This window comes from Salvelinus namaycush, chromosome 35 (genome assembly GCF_016432855.1).
Source record: "Salvelinus namaycush isolate Seneca chromosome 35, SaNama_1.0, whole genome shotgun sequence".
NCBI lineage: Eukaryota > Metazoa > Chordata > Actinopteri > Salmoniformes > Salmonidae > Salvelinus > Salvelinus namaycush.
This window is the reverse complement of record NC_052341.1, coordinates 17,882,997-17,902,491: the sequence shown is the minus strand read 5'-3', so window position 1 is coordinate 17,902,491 and position 19,495 is coordinate 17,882,997. Positions and strand designations below refer to the sequence as shown.

The following is a 19,495-nucleotide window of genomic DNA, read 5'->3' as shown; positions in this document are numbered from 1 at the left end:
AAGGCCCGCCGGCCCAGATGGCATCCCTAGCCACGTCCTCAGAGCATGCGCAGACCAGCTGGCTGGTGTGTTTACAGACATATTCAATCAATCCCTATCCCAGTCTGCTGTTTCCACATGCTTCAAGATGGCCACCATTGTTCCTGTTCCCAAGAAAGTTAAGGTAACTGAGCTAAACGACTATCGCCCCGTAGCACTCACTTCCGTCATCAAGAAGTGCTTTGAGAGACTAGTCAAGGATCATATCACCTCTACCCTACCTGACACCCTAGACCCACTCCAATTTGCTTACCGCCCCAATAGGTCCACAGACAACACAATCGCAATCACATCGCACACTGCCCTAACCCATCTGGACAAGAGGAATACCATGTAAGAATCTGTTCATCGATTACAGCTCAGCATTTAACACCATAGTACCCTCCAAACTCGTCATTAAGCTCGAGACCCTGGGTCTCGACCCCGCCCTGTGCAACTGGGTCCTGGACTTTCTGACAGGCCGCCCCCAGGTGGTGAGGGTAGGAAACAACATCTCCACCCCGCTGATCCTCAACACTGGGGCCCCACAAGGGTGCGTTCTCAGCCCTCTCCTGTACTCCCTGTTCACCCATGACTGCGTGGGCATGCACACCTCCAACTCAATCATCAAGTTTGCAGACAACACTACAGTGGTAGGCTTGATGACCAACAACGACGAGACGGCCTACAGGGATGAGGTGAGGGCCCTCGGAGTGTGGTGTCAGGAAAATAACCTCACACTCAACGGCAACAAAACAAAGGAGATGATCGTGGACTTCAGGAAACAGCAGAGGGAGCACCCCCCTATCCACATCGACGGGACAGTAGTGGAGAAGGTGGAAAGTTTTAAGTTCCTCGGCGTACACATCACGGACAAACTGAAATGGTCCACCCACACAGACAGCATGGTGAAGAAGGCGCAACAGCGCCTCTTCAACCTCAGGAGGCTGAAGAAATTTGGCTTGTCACCAAAAACACTCACAAACTTTTACAGATGCACAATCGAGAGCATCCTGTCGGGCTGTATCACCGCATGGTACGGCAACTGCTCTGCCCACAACCGTAAGGCTCTCCAGAGGGTAGTGAGGTCTGCACAACGCATCACCGGGGGCAAACTACCTGCCCTCCAGGACACCTACACCACCCGATGACACAGGAAGGCCAAAAAGATCAAGGACAACAACCACCCAAGCCACTGCCTGTTCACCCCGCTATCATCCAGGAGGCGAGGTCAGTACAGGTGCATCAAAGCTGGGACCGAAAGACTGAAAAACAGCTTCTATCTCAAGGCCATCAGACTGTTAAACAGCCATCACTAACATTGAGTGGCTGCTGCCAACATACTGACTCAAATATCTAGCCACTTTAATAATTAAAAATTGGATGTAATAAATGTATCACTAGTCACTTTAAACAATGCCACTTTATATAATGTTTACATAGCTTACATTACTCATCTCATATGTATATACTGTACTCTATACCATCTACTGCATCTTGCCTATGCCGTTCGGCCATCGCTCATCCATATATTTATATGTAGTTATTCATTCCTTTACACTTGTGTGTATAAGGTAGTTGTTGTGAAATTGTTAGATTACTTGTTAGATATTACTGCACGGTCGGAACTAGAAGCACAAGCATTTCGCTACACTCGGATTAACATCTGCTAACCATGTGCATGTGTCCAATACAATTTGATTTGATTCGACATCAATGCATGATTTACACAACCGTCAACTTATTGTAAGTGCACAGATCTCGAATGAAGATTCCCCCCTGAAGCGAGAGAAAGAGAGAGGTGGCCTGCTGGGAGCTTCATCTCTAATCCCATGCACCTAATCTCTGTGTGCCACACTGCATGTCTTATAACAGGGCTTGTTTGATCTGGCCTGACTCTGTAGTAGAGATACAGCCCACCTACAACAGAACAGTATCTCCCAGTTCCCACACTACAGAGGAGACGAGCCATATCGAGTATCCATACAGAGACAGAGCTAAAGCACCCACACATAGGCATACTGGAATCTCGTCTTTTCCATCTCTGTTCAGAGCATGAAAACATTCTATGTGATTCAGGAGAATGAAGGGAGAGCGATTGTCTACAAAATCATGCATGTCATTGCTGAATTTGAAGTAACTAAGTGTCATGGTGAAAATGACTTGTTATATATAAGTGACAAATAAAACACACCATTCACACTCAAATAAACCTACTGTAGATATACTATATACAGTATTGTAGAGAACACAGCATGAGAGACTGTTTCCTCCATGAAAAAAAATATTTCAAACATAAACATAATGCTTTGATTTGACTGTTACTAACTACAAGAGGCCTAGTTGGGAGGGGTCCATATTTGAGTCTGATACCCTTGAGTTGGGAAGCCATGCAACGGATCTTAAACCCGTACATTGCTGAGATACCCATGTGACAACAAGACTGTGGCCGTAAAAACAGTCACATGGCCCAGACCTCTAGGCGTATTTTCCGTTGGCAGACTCACACTAAACAAAGTACCCAGTCTTCTCCTCTCTTTCCTCCAGGTCATCAGAGAGACCCACACAAGAAAAGAGGATCCCTGTTTAAAAGACAGCCTCCTTGTTCCTTTCATTCCAACCCTGATGATTTCAGCAGTAAAACGTTTAAGTATCTTGCTGGCACTCTGAACTGTTTGTTCTTTAGAAGCCATTTAGCACGGTACCTTCTCACTTCTATTGGGGATGTGCTGATGTATTAATGACCTGCTGCTTAATTATATACTCATTAGTAGACAGGGACAAACTGAGGATTGCTGAGGTTGAAGGAGGACTTCTTGATTTGTGTCTCCAAGAAAGTGTATGTGAAGCCTGGGTTTCAAGTGTCTCAGAGTTAAGGAGCAGTGGTATAGTGGAGGGTAAGTAAACGCAGAGTGCCCAACTTTTACTTTTGCCCAACAGTTTACCCACCTTTTGCAGAAAAATACATTGTAAGTATAGGTAGCGTTACTTTTTTCACCGTGTCCGGTGATCTGAGTTTACCCACCATTTTTTTTACCACTATCTACATCACTGTTAAGGACTGAAGCATCATCGGTATTGCCACACATACACTACAGGCAATTCAGTTACTTGTAAATAAATGTACTCGTTGTACAGAGTCATGGCTGAAAAAGGGACAGGCACTAAGTAAACTTGGCCAGTGAGTAATCAACTACTTAAGTTGTTCTGGAAAGTCTAATTTAGTTAGATTCACAGAGTTGACGTCAAGGAGCACAGAATGTACATTTGTATCGTTGTACTGTGACACTTTTTGAAGGATAGTTGTACAACCATTGCCGTTGCTTTGAAATCTATGTTGCTTTAGAATCTATGTCTAAGGCCTAGATTCAATCCGTAGCGCTGAAGATCCGCGCTGTAGCGCGATTGAAATGTAAAAGTAATTTCCAATTGAGCCAACATATGCAGCGCTTACTGTGAATGCAGTCTCCGCAAACGCGGGAACATTGCTTTTACATTTAAATTGCACTATACCGCGAATTGAAACTTCCGCGATACAGATTGAATTGAGCCGTTTTTTCATAAGTATTATATGATATACTGTTGCTACACCACACCCATTCTCTGCGCTACACTTGGCAATGCAGCAGCCACTCTACTTCCTATGGAGCCAGTTCAGTCAGGATAGATCTAACTCAGGAGGTATCTGCCCCACTTTCTATAAATATCTCTGTCTGGGACTTTCTCTCTCACACTTTCATGTGTGGACACACACACACACACACACACACACACACACACACACACACACACACACACACACACACACACACACACACACACACACACACACACACACACACACACACACACACACACACACACACACAGCCTAGAGTGAGGTAGACTACCATTCCCATGCAGCATGCCCTCCCTGAGTACTCCTTAACAAAGCCCATTCAGTTACTATCAGTCTTTATACTATTACTCCTGACTTCTCTAATAACAACAAATGCAGGTCTGTGTGAGGTTAGTGGCTCACAATTCTCCAATTGTCTGAATTACCTCATGAGACAATGTAACAACACAGAACCAAAGAGGCAGAACAGAGGGGGATAAGAGGTTATATAATCAGGTTTCATGTGAATATTCAGGTTATGACAGTTTTCAGGGAGAGCTTCTCCTTAGAAGACACCCCTGCTGAGCCCTGCTCAGATGTCAAGCCTGGTACTCTGCTGAGCCCTGCTCAGATGTCAAGCCTGGTACTCTACTGAGTCCTGCTCAGATGTCAAGCCTGGTACTCTGCTGAGTTCTGCTTAGATGTCAAGCCTGGTACTCTGCTGAGTCCTGCTCAGATGTCAAGCCTGGTACTCTGCTGAGTCCTGCTCAGATGTCAAGCCTGGTACTCTGCTGAGTCCTGCTCAGATGTCAAGCCGGGTACTCTGCTGAGCTCTGCTCAGATGTCAAGCCTGGTACTCTGCTGAGTCCTGCTCAGATGTCAAGCCTGGTACTCTGCTGAGCCCTGCTCAGATGTCAAGCCTGGTACTCTGCTGAGTCCTGCGTAGATGTCAAGCCTGGTACTCTGCTGAGTCCTGCACAGATTTCAAGCCTGGTACTCTGCTGAGTCCTGCATAGATGTCAGGGCTGGTACTCTGCTGAGTCCTGCGTAGATGTCAAGCCTGGTACTCTGCTGAGTCCAGCTCAAATGTCAAGCCTGGTACTCTGCTGAGCCCTGCTCAGATGTCAAGGCTGGTATCCATGGGGTGGTAAAATGAGACCCTAGATGAAATAGTACTAAGAATGACACAGCTATTCATGCATAAATTAAATATTTTACCCGTCTCAAAACTTGCAAAGCTCAGATACATTATCCTCAGGAGATACAAGCTTTGTAAAATAGCATTGTAAAAATGCACATATCACATTTAAACTGAACAACAGGGTTGTTCAAAAGGCAGTGAGCTTGATGCATTCCCTTCCTCCTAAAACCATGCAACATAGGGGTCACTAGCTGTGTTCACATGACCTAATCCCCAGGGGTTAGAGGTCATGCGTGTGATATAAAGAAGGTGCTCTCAGCCATATCACTTTCACAGCGGCAGCAGCCTGCTTAGCTGCGCCAGGCGTAGCCTCTGGAAACACCAACAGCTCCACTAAAAACAAAGAAAGTTGTCTATTTAAACCAGGCTGCCTGTGGATATATAATATTGCCATTGTCTGATTATGTTGCATGGTGTTTCCTTAGATACAGCCCCCGCCCAACGTATCAACGTTTATCAAAATGGTCAGATCACCCCTGGGAGCTAGCATATAATGGAGAAAAATAATAAAAGACTATGATACTTTCGGCAAACAGTCTGTGAATCCCAAGTAGTCATTAATTCAGGTATGCTCTATGTCTAACAGTGTGAGTACAGTGACTGGGGTTGTGTTGTGTTGAATCAAGTTTATGTTCTAGCAGTTGGAGCTGTGCTCACCTGCAGCATGAGCTCGCAGTCGTCTCGGCCGACAAAGATCATCTCCCGGGGCAGACGGTGGCGAGTGCCCCCGCTGCTCACCAGGAACCATGACGTGAGACTCATCTCTGCTCTGCTACGGCTCGATGCTACTCACTCCCACCTCCAACCCTACGTCATCCTGAGAGGGAGAGAAGGAAAGACAAGGTGGATGAGGAAGAGAAAGAGGGGTGGAAAAAGAGTGATTGATGAAAGAACTAAGAAAGAAGAAGTTAAATGTATTTACAAAACAGCTATTCTTTAAAATGTTTTTGCATCTGGAGTAGCTGTGTGGTTTGGAGTAGCTGTGTGTTGACGGGCGCTTGCACAGTCTGGGAAAGCTACATCCTCCCTAGCTGTGTCTGCCCTGGCTGGCCCTGATCATTGCCAGATGCTACAGGAAGTGATGTAAGAATCTTGGCTGAGCTGAGCAACCCACCCTAAAATATATTTTTGGGCTAAGAAGGAGGTCAGACAGAGCAGTTCCAAGTCCAAGCTCAGGGCTGGAGAAAAGAATCAAGCAGCATAACTGCCTGACGTACAGACCTGCTCCTCCATAACCTCTTGAAAGTGTCACAAAAGTCACAACACTGTGAATCATATTCAATTTACCATGGCTATGGGAAAGGTACCCTGCATACCGCTGTTAGTTCCGTACTCCAATACGCTGCATTTAACTGCTTGTTTAAATAGAAATGTGAGGCTACAGAGTGTTGCATGCTGATACCAGAAACTGGAAGAGCTCAGTGCCATTTTGCAGCCTTTAAGTAACGTCAGAGGATAGATTAAACACAGATTAAGGAGCTGAACTGTTATTTCTCTGATCTCTTAAGTAAGTCTACTTAATAAATGCCTATTCAACAATCCTCAAGTCAAACTTTAAGATTTGACTTGCACACACATTTCTTGTGGTAGGCAATGAGGCAATGCTGCACGAAGGACTAATACAATGAGCGCAGCAAGACCAAAATCCTTTTTTCATGCACGCATGCATATAAACAAAGGCATTGAAACAAGAGCCAAGTGGCCGTGACAACGTGACAGTCTCTCTTCACACTTCATGTTTTGGATACACATGGCTTGTTGCCATACACAAAAAAGGACTTGGAGAAGAGACACTGTTCTCCTGCTCTGCCAAATATTGTATTGTGTTCTTGGGTGCTAAAACTGGTAGATCTTTCTCCCTCACAATCCCTCAGTCCCCCGTGCACACATTAATGGTGTATTATTATGAGAACATATTGTGTCTGAGTTATGAGTGCCTCTCCCACGTCAGAGTGTCTGCAGAACATGAGAACAGATGATATTATGTCCGCGTACAGATTAACCTGTAAACCAGGGATCATCAACTAGATCAGCCGCGGGACCATTTTTTATTGAGAGGATGGTCAGGGGGCCGGAACATAATTACAAGTCATTTTCCAATTGACCGCAAGAAGGCTAAACAAATATCATATTTTACTAAAACATAATAATTTAAAACCTTGGCTACGTTTGTATACGATCACATACACTCAGTGACCAGTTTAATAGGTACACCAGGCCGTTCACGAAAATTGCTTGCGCCTACATACAGTGAGTCACGTAGCCGTGGCTTGCTATGATAATCAGACAGACAGGCAACAAGGCATTCAGTTACTGATCGATTGAACACTAGAATGGGCAAAACGAGTGACCTAAGCGACTTTGAGCGTGGTATGATCGTCGGTGCCAAGCGCGCCGGTTCCAGTATCTCAGAAACAGCCGGCCTTCTGGGCTTTCCCGCATGACAGTGTCTAGGGTTTACGAGAATGGTGCGACAATAAACAAAAAACAATAAACAAAAAACAGCTAATTGATGAGAGGTCGAAGGAGAATGGCAAGAATCGTGCAAGCTAACAGGTGGGCCACAAACAGGCAAATAACGGCGCAGTACAACAGTGTTGTGCAGAACGGCATCTCGGAACACACAACTCGTGCTTCCTTGTAGCGGATGGGCTATTATTGAAGCAGACGACCACACCGGGTTCCACTCCTGTCAGATAAAAACAAGAAGAAGCAGCTCCACTGGGCAGGTGGTCCCCAACACTGGACAATTGAGGAGTGGAAAAACATTCCCTGGTCCAACAAATCCCGGTTCCTGTTGCGTCATGCTGATGGCAGAGTCAGGATTTGGCGTAAGCAGCATGAGTCCATGGCCCCATCCTGCCTAGTGACAACGGTACAGGCTGGTGGCGGTAGTGTAATGGAGTGAGGAATGTTTTCCTGCCACACGTAAGGTCCCTTGATACCATTTGAGCAATGTTTCTATGCCCAGAATAATTCAGGCTGTTCTGGAGGCAAAGGGGGGTCCGACCCGGTACTAGATGGGCGTACCTAATAAACTGTCCACTGAGTGTATATCTCTCTATTATGAGTGGTAAAACTTTGGAACATATTTCTAAAATGAAAATCACTTGGAGCGTAATAGCTGGTGTTTTTAGAGTCTTATGTCTAACAATAGAATTGAAAGAAAACTTGGGGGGGCCAAATAAAATCTTCCACGGGTTGCCAGTTGGGGAACCCTGCTGTAAATTATTCTCCCTCACCTCCCCTGCCTCTCACAGACACTATTGTATATGACGCCTCTCCCATGACCTCTCAAATTGTATTGTTATTTGGTGGTGTGTTCATGAAAGAGTGGCATTAATATTTGATCATGTTTCACAGACAAACCCCTGGACACACTGATTATTCCACAGAATGGACAGAATGAAATAGTGTTCTAGGTTTTATCTGGGATGGGTTTTGAATTACTGTACCAAAGGCATAGAAAGAGCTTATTGGGTGCACATCCTGCACAAGAAGGTTTTTTATTGTAATATTACCTGCCGTTCAACATTTTGTCCTGCATTAATAGGCCTTCACATTGCTTTGGATCAAGTAGAACATTTGTGTGCATGCATCTGCTTGCCAGTTGTCTCCCATTTCACAACATTTGAATGAATTTCTGAAATTTCCTCCAAAATCTATTGCATAACAGCCCAAGTAAGCATGTGTATCCTGTACATATGAAAAATAAAACATGAAACTTTAAACCATATAAAAGGTATATCCTTGTTAGAGTATGTTTCAATGTCAAGTTATTTGGTGAAAAGAAGATTCAAATCACAAAATAATTGCGATTAAGAATGAAGGAAGGGCATTTTCTGTACATGAATCGAACGACTGTAGCAGGAAAACATGATAATAGTGTGTGGTGTTTCTCCCCCTCGGAGCCCAGGAATCAGAGGCCTAACCACAGTGGAGTCATTAGTCCAGGAGGAACCACCGCAGAATCCAGGGATATGGAGAACGTAACGTGGCACAGCACAGCCAGGAGTCTCAGTACAAGCCAACCAGTGTAAAGAAAAAGCCTTCAATTAATCCCACATAAAAGAGTATTCACAGTCTTCATATTCCCAGCTGGGGAATATACTGGGTTAGGTCTGTCTGTCTGTATCTCTCCTGCAGCACACATGCAGCTCTGACAGGACTCAAACCCTGCTAAACGACTAACCTACAACCCACAACCCACAACCCACCGCATGCATGCCAATGTTAATTTGTTATTGGCTTCAAATGGTTGGATCTGAGGGGGAGAATGTTTCAAAGGTTGAGACATGAGGCAGGCCTGCAAGCCAGGTGGATCTCTGGCAGAGTACTCCTCTACAGTGCAGAACTTATGGCACTGATACTGTACAATATGTTTGTCTTGTTTGTCATGTCCTGTGAGGACTGTGGATTGGTAAACAATTTCATGCCATTTCAAAACAGATGAGTTATTGCAAAATCCTCATCTCTAACCCTATCATCCTCTAACATCCTTGTTGTGGGTTAAGGGATGACGTCATGGTTTTGGCTGGGTAGAGACCCTTTACCCCACCCCCACTAGGTCAAAGAGCTGGATTGTTCTGAGCTGACTGTGTATGCTTTGTGAGGAGGTGAAGGCATGCAAAGCAGGAAGTTAGCTCAATGCTTCCTGAGGATGGCCCGCGCTCATCTTTGAATTCACTTGGACAGGAAGTTAGATTGTTACACTGCATGTGTGATTTGAAAAACTGCTTTGTGTTTTAAACAGATTCTCATACAGTAACAGTAGCCTCTTGAAGGCAACACAAGCCTCTTTTCCACTAAGCCAGTTACTCTCATGAGATTTCACAATGTGTATGATTAGCTGTTAAAGGAGAAAAATAATAATTAGAGAGAAAGCTAAAGCGAATCTAGCATAATCAGCTCTTTGACTAATCCCTTCTAAGCTTTATCATTACTTAGTCTAAATACAACATACCGAATAGTATGACTAATATGGTGCTCTCATTCCAGCCATTCAAAATCCTTCCCTCCTCTCTAAGCCAATCAGATCCCAGGCTCCCTCTGTAAGGAAGTGACAGAGATGAACGGGGCGTTCCCTTCCGAGTGTCTCTAATGTGTTTCCCTCCTGTGACCATGGATCCTCCACGTAGCGCCATGACCAGATGATGCAACAGCTGTGTAAGTGCCCGTCCCTCTGCCTCCTTATCCCAACATAGGCCAGAGCTACTGATTCAGCCCACCTATCACAGCAAACTGCAACCAAAACTGCAACCAAACACACAGTTGCACAAATGCACCTACACATAGGCAATCTGTGCAAGCACTCCCACATTATTTTCAAGATGTAGAGGCAAGTGTTTCAGCAAAGGGTTGGGCTGTGATGTAAAATGTGGCCTACTGTCAACTTGCACTAAAATGAACTAGATTGTTTGCTGTAAAACCTCATAAAGTAAATGGCATACTACAGTACGCTTGTCTGATCTTCTTCTTTGCTTCAGCAGGCAATGGCCCAAAGCTAATGAGAGCCCATTACTTTGATACATGGCTGCATCCAGACAGTCAGAAAGCATAGGTAGGCAAGACAACAGCCCAGGGCAATAAACAACAAAAAGGGCTGTATCACCCAGGATAAGACAGTAGTATTCTGGTCCCAGATGAGTGCACTATTATTTACAGCCAGACAGATCAGACCAGGCCCAGCAGACTGTCACGTTCCTGACCTGTTTTCTGTTGTTTGGTATGTGTTTATTGGTCAGGGCGTGAGTTTTGGGTGGGCAGTCTATGTTTTCTGTTTCTATGTTGGTTTTGGGTTGCCTGGTATGGCTCTCAATTAGAGGCAGGTGTTTGACGTTTCCTCTGATTGAGAGTCATATTAAGGTAGGTTGTTCTCACTGTTTGTTTGTGGGTGATTGTCTCCTGTGTCTGTGTTTGTCGCGCCACACGGGACTGTCTCGGTTTGTTTGTACGTTCGTTCTTTTGTGTAGTCATTTTCCTGTTCGTGAGTTCTTCGTTTTATGTAAGTTCGCATGTCCAGGTCTGTCTACTCCGTTTTGTTATTTTGTTAGTTATTCAAGTTAGTTCGTTTTTTGTCTTGTCTAATAAATCATTATGAATTCACACCCCGCTGCATTTTGGTCGAATCACTACTCCTCCTCTTCGTATGAAGAGGAGGAGGAATGCCGTTACACAGACATAGAGGTATACATCTAACCCTACACAAAAGGAGAGATCAGACACAAGGATCCTTTCTTTAAATGACTTACAGCTAGGCTGCATAGCGCTCCCATCTTAAATATCTTACGTTTTTGGTATGGGAGTAGTTACTCATCACTAGGAGGCAAAATTTGATATAACCACACAATCGATTGATCTTGTGTATCCATTCCTCCAGAAATAGGCTTTCGTCAGGGAAGGCTTAACGGCGTCATGGCCTCAGACAACATCCCTTGCTAGTATTAGACCTGATTACAATTTTAACAGCTATCGCAGACACTATCTGGTCATTTGGCGGGAAATTTGACTATGCATACATTGAGGGTTCAATGACTTATTCCCAGGGGAGTGTTACAGTTTCATGCTGACTGTCAATCTGTATGAAGACAATTTACTTTGACGTTTGTACCAGAATGGCTTACTTTTCCTGTGCACATACATGAAAAAGATATTGATGTGTCACTCATTTACCTAACCACAATTTGCCACTATGCTAATTGCTCAAATAGAATAGGCTAGTATTTGTATTGACATAATTTAGTAATCTGCTTATCCTTATATGATATCAGTTGGTCTATGGATCCATAATAACATTGTTATCTATATTCATTAATTTGATAATAATTATTTGGTGACAGAATAATTTGGTGATCAAAATAATTATCTTCAAGGACTCAGCACTGAGATGGTTGTCTAGGTGAGATGGTTGTCTAGGTGAGATGGTTATCTGGGCTGACTGCAAAGTTTAACAATAGCTAACAGTCTCCCTCTGTTATTGAACCATATTGCTGGGTGCTATGGGGACAGAAAAACATATAGGGAGAATGGCTACAGACCAACTCTGTTTGACTAAATAAACTCAAAGAGCCCATAGCCCTACAAAACATTATCTTGTAATTGGAGGTTGGAAGAACCTTTAAACTCTTGAATAGGTCGTAGTTGGGGTCTCTTGTGTCAAGGTTTGTCATAGTTTTAGTGATGAACCTTGTTTAACATGGTAAACTCCACTGAGGGATGCTCGAGCACTAGCTAAAACCAACAGAGCAGACAGAATATGTTGATGGAAAGCTTCTCTAGCCACGTAATGAACATGTAGTCATGTGCCTGAGTCTGGGAAACTGTCTCTTTCTTACTAGGCTTAAAAGATACAACATTAATCTAATCTAAAATAGTGATTTAACTACTGCTCTCTAGTTCAATCACCCACAGGGTGAATTATGTCATGGTTATTGTAACGACTCAATAGTTAGCTCTTACTAGCAGTTCCTATTCCTAATGTGAGCATGAGGCCATTCTGGGTGAAGGTTAAGTGACGAGCATTGTTCTCTGCCCTTGTCAGTCTGACAGACCAAGAACATTCAAGGGGACAAATGCATTTGCCATTCAGACATTGTTCTATTACCTTGGCTGCACATATCCAATAATAAGTACTGATAGCAGAAACTATACAACAAAAATATCAGCATACTGTATTTTGTTGTAAATCATGAATGGCTTTCCTTAATTTGTCACAACTGGAGCAAGTTATCTCTGAGGCTTGGTAAATTGGTTTGTTAAAAATGCATAGAGGGGCCTCCTGAGTGGCTCAGCGGTCTAAGGCACTACATGGCAGTGCTAGAGGCGTCACTAGAGACCTGGGTTTGATCGCGGGCTGTGTCACAGCCGGCCGAGACTGGGAGACCCATTGGCCCAGCGTCATCTGGGTTAGAGGAGGGTTTGGCCGCCCGGGATGTCCTTGTCCAATCACACTCTAGCAACTCCTTGTGGCAGGTGAAGGGCGCATGCACGCTGACCAGTTGTACTGTGTTTCCTCCGACACATTGGTGCGGCTGACTTCCTGGTTAAGCGAGCAGTGTAGATTGGCAGGGTCGTGTTTTGGAGGACGCATGGCTCTCGACCTTCGCCTCTTCCGAGTCCGTACGGGAGTTGTAGCGATGGGACAAGACTGTAACTACCAATTGGGGAGAAAAAGGGGTCAAATATTTTTGGAGGTGCTGCAAAAATACCATATGGTCCGGAAACATAGTCAGCACATTTACCACATGAGCAGTTGGTTTGAAAAACAAAACCCTGCAAAAATCCTACATCAAGCCTGATTGTGATCAGTATGTAAAGCCAAAGTTAAGAAGTAATGCACATAAGGATCTATAGGACCTACATATGTAAATACATTTACATTTAGCAGACACGTTTATCCAGAGCAACTAGGGTTAAGTGTCTTGCTCAAAGGCACCGACAGATTTTTCACCTAGTCGGCTCAGGGATTCACACCAGCGACCTTTCGGTTACTGGCCCAACGCTCTCAACCACTAGGTACTTTTCGCCCAATGCTGGCCATATGTTTTTTACTCAGATGGGCTTCACTGTACAGACTGTAGCTGATGCCAGTAGTACTACTGATACTAAAATATCTTACAGTACATGTTTTAGGTACAGCATGGCTTAATTGTTTACATTAAAAATAGCCATGAAAACGTATATTCAAGTGAATCGCGTTTGGGAAGCCATTTGTATCCATTCAACATCAAGCAATAGATGCTCATTGTCCTTTTACAATGTCATTGATAGATTTTCATTGAAATCCCTAATTCAACTGTTTAACATAACATACGGCCTCAAGCTATATATTTAAGCAATAAGGCACAAGGGGGTGTGGTATATGGCCAATATACCACAGCTAAGGGCTGTTCTTAGGATACAGCCCTTAACCTGGATACAGCCCTTAGCCGTGGTATATTGGCCATATACCACAAACCCCCGAGGTGCCTTATTGACTTATAAACTGGTTACCAACGTAATTAGACAAGTAAAAATAAATGTTTTGTCATACCCGTAGTATACGGTCTGATATACCACGGCTGTCAGCCAATCAGCATTCAGGGCTCGAACCACCCAGTTTATAATAAGCTATATATTATATTAGAATTATTATTATTACAATTATTATTTTAAGATATATTGATATAGGTCACAGGTGATGTTGCACACATGCAACATTGTCATGCTGGATTTAACCATAACATTCTCTATGGATATGGGGACCCTGCACTAATGGTGACCCTACTGGCTTATGCCAGACAAGGATCAATTTGGACATCAAGAATTTATTTGATCAATATGTAGATGAGACGGGACACTGAATGCATTGGTCACAGTCATGCACCAGTTAGGATTTGTTCCATTCAGGTCAGTAGCAGGGAAAGGAGGCGAAATTTCTCCAGACACATAAATACATGTATGTTTTATTTTAGAAAAACAGATTATAGAAAACATACAGATTATAGAGCAAGTAAAGCAAATGTTTGGTTTAGTAAATACACTGTCCATAGCCTGTGAGGCTGAAACATTGGCTCTACCTTAAGCTGTGGCCTTAATAGTGACATTAGCACTAGCCATGCCAAGTTGACTATGACACCACCTCTAATATTATCCAGAGATAACCTTCCTATTTTCACATCACGATAAAAATAGCCATGTCTCTCACACAGAAACAGAGACTGGCCCTCGGAAAAATATCATCCATACTGGCAAAGATAATAGGAGTCAATTGAACAAATATAACCAAATATAAACTACTGGTCACACCCCAAAACAGATGTGAAGAAGATTAAATGTTGTTTGAGACACTTATTCTACATGTTGAAAAAGTTGACACACCAATGTTGTTTTATAACATGGGACTGGCTGATGAAATAGATGAAAAGTAGTCTACCTATGGTATGCCAAAAAATGATCACTCTCCTTGAAAACAAAAGAGGCCATTATTCTTTCAGGCCATTAACCCATAAACCTCTAGTAAAACAGACCTGGTAGAAGCTTCAGTTCTATTCTTAATATGTGTGTATAATAACACTATTATAACAACACTGAAAAGGGAACTGGCCTCATGGCAGTCTCTGTATTAGAGTGAAGGAGGCAGGGTCTCATGATGAACAATATACAAAATGCCATAGTAAAGTGAACTAATTTCCCAAGCTTCCCCGTGGCTGTTGGGATACAATGGCAGGGCAGGACAACAAAGTCCTCAAACAAACAAAAAAGTTATTATTCAAAGGAAACACCCTGCCTCCATAAACATTGTTGGTACCAGGAGGTCATTGAGACTAGACAAAAAAAAAAGCTTAATGAGTGACATGATGACCTTGATAATAAGGTACTGTATAATTGATGCAGAACTATATTTGAAGTATTCTAACTACAGCATCATAAAATGTGTCAGTACTTAGGCGTAGGCTAGTTCTGTGTGCTGCATGTCCAGTCGTACAATGACTGTGACATACTTCCCAATAAGCAGCTGCCTACAACCAGCGGTTACAGTTGGAGGAGTGCTGGCTATCATTATCAGTGGCACAGGTCCAAAACTTGAATTCCTGCAGGAGGAGGAGACAACTATCCCAAAAGAAAACGGTCAATGTAGTACACTGGCCCGCTCTCAAAGAATACCAGTCTGTTTTCACACAGACAAAAGGCTGTTTAATGTACATACATAGGTTTAATGTTCTAGCTATTATAAGCAAATTTGCCTGACAATAAATGTTTAATAAAGACTTATGATTGCACTGACCACCGTATGCCTGATTCACATTCGCTTATAACTTTTAATGAGCATAAGGAAAAGGCAGAATCTCGAGCTTTTCTGATAAAAAAAGAGAGCTCTAAGCAAAACACCGCTCTAATTAATTAATGGGAGTTTGACATTAGGTGACATCTTGAGAGATTCGAGCATTAATTACCTCCCTACGGAGAGGCCTCTTCATTCCCAATTAAACCAAACATATCAAATTATTCAGATGCACTGTCAGCACTTTTTAAAATTAAAGTCTTGTGTTGTGAAAAAATCTACACATTACACAAAGAGAGCGGATGCAAACCAGGCCAGCTGTCTGGCTTCACAACAAAGCCCCCCATCTTCGGGTAAGGGGTACATCTTCGGGAAAGAAAAAACAGCTAAACCAAAACGAAAGGCATAGCTTTTCGCATAAAAAACCCTCTAAACATTACAAATAGACGACCTAATCGAATGAAAGCCCGTAGCCTCCACTGATTAACTGGGAACAACTGGACATCCTGACCGGTCTAGCGCTGCCTAGCCTGAGCATAGCCTGGTTGGCTAAAGCTAAAGGCGAGCATTAGACTATCAAAATTGTATCAACTAAAGAAAATGTAGCAAATAATCAAACGCTACTGTAGCTAGAGTACAGCGTTATCTTTATTGCTTCTCGGATACACAGTAGCCGATTACATGGCAAGGAATATTTGCAACAATGTAGCAAGCCCACAAAGGCTGGAGAAGTAGTCATGCATGCAGCATTACAATACACTGCCACTAGCCAAGCCAGTCTCACTACTCTTTCTCTCAATCTACATATCGTTAACCAATAAGACATCAGACTTTATAGGCTACGGTAATCATTCTGCATAGGCCCATTGTGAATTATGAGATTTATAATTTAGGCCTTACTTTCATCTATTATTTAATAATTTACCAAAATGCCCTGGAATTAAAACGTTGTAGCCTATTTTATCATGGGTTCCAGATCTTCCAGTTACATTGACAGAAAGTAAAAACCGAAACTGCATTTATCTATTCATTTGTACAGTTGGTTTACTTGGAAGATTTGGTTGCAATAAAAACATTCTCCCCAAGATAATCACACAGCTGTGGAAAACGTTTTATTATCATGCATTTCTCACTTACCCTTTCTTTGCTCCTCTATTCGGCTGGCTGTTATGGAGACTTGCTATATCCAATGGAACTGTACGCTGATGTCTGTGCCCAGCCCTGTCCTTATGCGCGTTGGACTTCTCTCAGTTGCGCTGCAATAACGCTATTCCACTACAAATAGCGGAGAGTTGCCTACATCCTCCATGCCAGCGTCTGCAGTTCCAGCTCGACCCAGTGGGAGTGTTTTTCCAGATTGATTGGCAAATGTACGGACGAATGGGGATTTGGGATAAAATAAATGCAAAGATTAAAACCAAATATGTACTACAATTTTGGGAAATTCTGCAAATAAATTCGCTTAACATGTATTAGTGTGCATTGTTTTGGCCGAATAAAAGCAACTTTATGTGATTACGAAGGCTGATCTCGCGATCATACCAATCTGATAGGCCTACCAACGCGATCTTGTGGTTACAGTTTTTATTTTCAAAAGTTGGACATCGCGTCCAGAATAAAACGACAAGTTCCAAGGCTCATTGCTTGGTTTACGGAAGTATTTGTAAAGCTGCTCATTTCAACGGTTGCCATCTGAGAGGAAACTAGGCATAGCTACATATACACCTCTGCTAGTCTCCAGAGCATATCTCTGTAGTCTCTTTTGTTATGTACATGATAGCAACGTTTTTGGTGGGATATTTTAATGTGATATTTTAATGTGAAGCTAGCTAGCTACATCAAGAACACACACATACGTTCACAAGTTATCCATGAAGCCACTGTTGGATTCTGATGAGGAGGAAGAAGAGTTGGGAGCATATCAAAAGAAACTCAGAGGTAACGACATTAGGCTAGTTAGCTAGCTTAAGATAAGGGTTGAGTTTAGCCAGAAAAGTATGCACAATAACTAGCTAGCTGGCATTTTGTTCTATTTTGTAGTTAACATTAGCCATACACCTACTTCAAGTGTTCCCGACAAGAGCTGGCTAAATAATCAAGACAACACCCCCACGTTTACTCTCTAGTCTGTCTCTTCTCAAAAGAGAGATACATTGTCATTAGTTTGTTATTCAGCCTTACAAATACAGTCATATCTGTTACACAGTAAACCTTTCAACATGATGATTTGACCCCCAGAGAGAGCAAACCGCAGCATCCAGCAGCTCAGCAGTGCACTGGAAGAGCCCAGCTCAGATGCAGAGGGCATGGAACCAGGCAGGGCTGGAGACACAGACAGCATGACTGGAGAGGACTCATGGAACCAAAGGCAACAGAGTGAAGCTGGTACTTGAGCCTGTGATCAATGTCATCACTTGGGTCCCATAGACCAGGGTTTTCCAAATCCAGTCCTGGAAAGCTACTGGGTGTGATGGCTTTCATTCCAGCCCTGCAGTAACACACCTGATTTGACTAATTATAGTCCAGATTGAGGACTCTCATACTCCAGTCTCAGGACTATGGTTAGTTGAATACTTTGGCGTATAAGAGATGGGCTGTAGCAGAAACCTGCTCCCCAGGACTGGAGTTGGAGTAGCTATAAATTGTACGCCAGTTATGTGATAACAATGTTTCCATTACTGGGTGTTACAGATTAGCTTATACAAAACATAGCCATATATGTTTAAACTAACCTGCTCTTGGCGATACCGTCTTCGTTCTCGATTTGGGGGAAAGGGTATCTTATAAATGTCCGTGTCCGTTTGATGTTGCCCCCCCCCCCCCCCCCCACACACAAAAAAAAAGAGAACTCAGAAAGATATTAAATCAATGTCTTGTACTGTGCAAGGAGGTTCCTCACCATCTTAGCTGCCACACATCTAGCGTTTCCCAGCATCTTTGCAGGATTAGTCATTTCTATGCGGCCGCGTGAAGTAGATGACAGCGTGACACACAGTGCGACCAAAACAACTTCAAAACAACTTGCACGAGGCATTTCTCACTCGATACAAAACATGGTTTTAATATATTTCTGAGTTCTCTGGTTTATGTAGAGCTACTTGCAAATGTACACTGACATTTACAGTGCATTTGGAAAGTATTCAGACCCTTTGACTTTCCACATTTTGTTACATTACAACTATTCTCAAATGGATTAAATCGTTTTTTCCCCTCAATCTACACTCAATACCCCATAATGACATAGCAAAAACAGGTATTTGGAAATTTGTGCAAATTTATAAAAATAAAAAAAACACATTTACATAAGTATTCAGGCCCTTTCGTCAGTACTTTGTTGAAGCACCTACAGCATCAAGTTTGGCAGCAATTACAGCATCAAGTCTTCTTGGGTATGATGCTACACGCTTGGCACACCTGTATTTGGGGAGTTTGTCACATTCTTCTCTGCAGATCCTCTCAAGCTCTGTCAGGTTGGATGGGGAGCGTCACTGCACATCTATTTTCAGGTCTCTCCAGAGATGTTCGATCGGGTTCAAGTCCGGGCTCTAGCTGGGCCACTCAAGTACATTCAGAGACTTATCCCGAAGCCACTCCTGTGTTGTCTTGGCTGTCTGCTTAGGGTCGTTGTCCTGTTTGAAGATGAACCTTCACCCCAGTCTGAGGTCCTGAGCGCTCTGGAGCAGGTTTTCATCGAGTATCTCTCTGTACTTTGCTCCGTTGATCTTTCCCTCGATCCTGACTAGTCTTCCTGTCCCTGCTGCTGATAAACATCCCCACAGTGTGATGTTGTCACCACCATGCTTCACCGTAGGGATGGCGCCAGGTTATGAGATGCTAGGCATTCAGGCCAAAGAGTTCAATCTTGGTTTCATCAGACCAAAGAATCTTGTTTCTCATGGTCTGAGTGTCCTTTAGG

At 43.2% G+C, this 19,495-nt stretch overlaps 2 protein-coding genes across 3 annotated transcripts in view; one reads left to right on the top strand and one right to left on the bottom strand.

Annotated features, from left to right (window-relative positions):
- Window positions 1-16,891, bottom strand: part of cep170aa (centrosomal protein 170Aa) — a 62,474-nt gene extending 45,583 nt beyond the window's left edge. The window contains exons 1-2 of one of the 2 annotated variants that reach the window (XR_005473601.1): window positions 16,717-16,871; window positions 5,475-5,634 (exon numbers count right to left, since the gene is read on the bottom strand). Coding sequence is in view for 1 of the 2 variants with exons in the window: in XM_038975110.1 (XP_038831038.1) it covers window positions 5,475-5,579 (105 nt within the window). In the remaining variant the exon portion in view is untranslated. Of the gene's footprint in view, window positions 1-5,474; window positions 5,635-16,716 lie in introns of both variants that reach the window. The other variant, XM_038975110.1, reaches the window with a different exon arrangement.
- A 258-nt stretch (window positions 16,892-17,149) lies between these two features.
- Window positions 17,150-19,495, top strand: part of sdccag8 (SHH signaling and ciliogenesis regulator sdccag8) — a 52,458-nt gene continuing 50,112 nt past the window's right edge. The window contains exons 1-2 of the mRNA XM_038975214.1: window positions 17,150-17,517; window positions 17,818-17,964. Coding sequence (XP_038831142.1) covers window positions 17,451-17,517; window positions 17,818-17,964 — 214 coding nt within the window. The 5' untranslated portion in view covers window positions 17,150-17,450. The remainder of the gene's footprint in view (window positions 17,518-17,817; window positions 17,965-19,495) is intronic.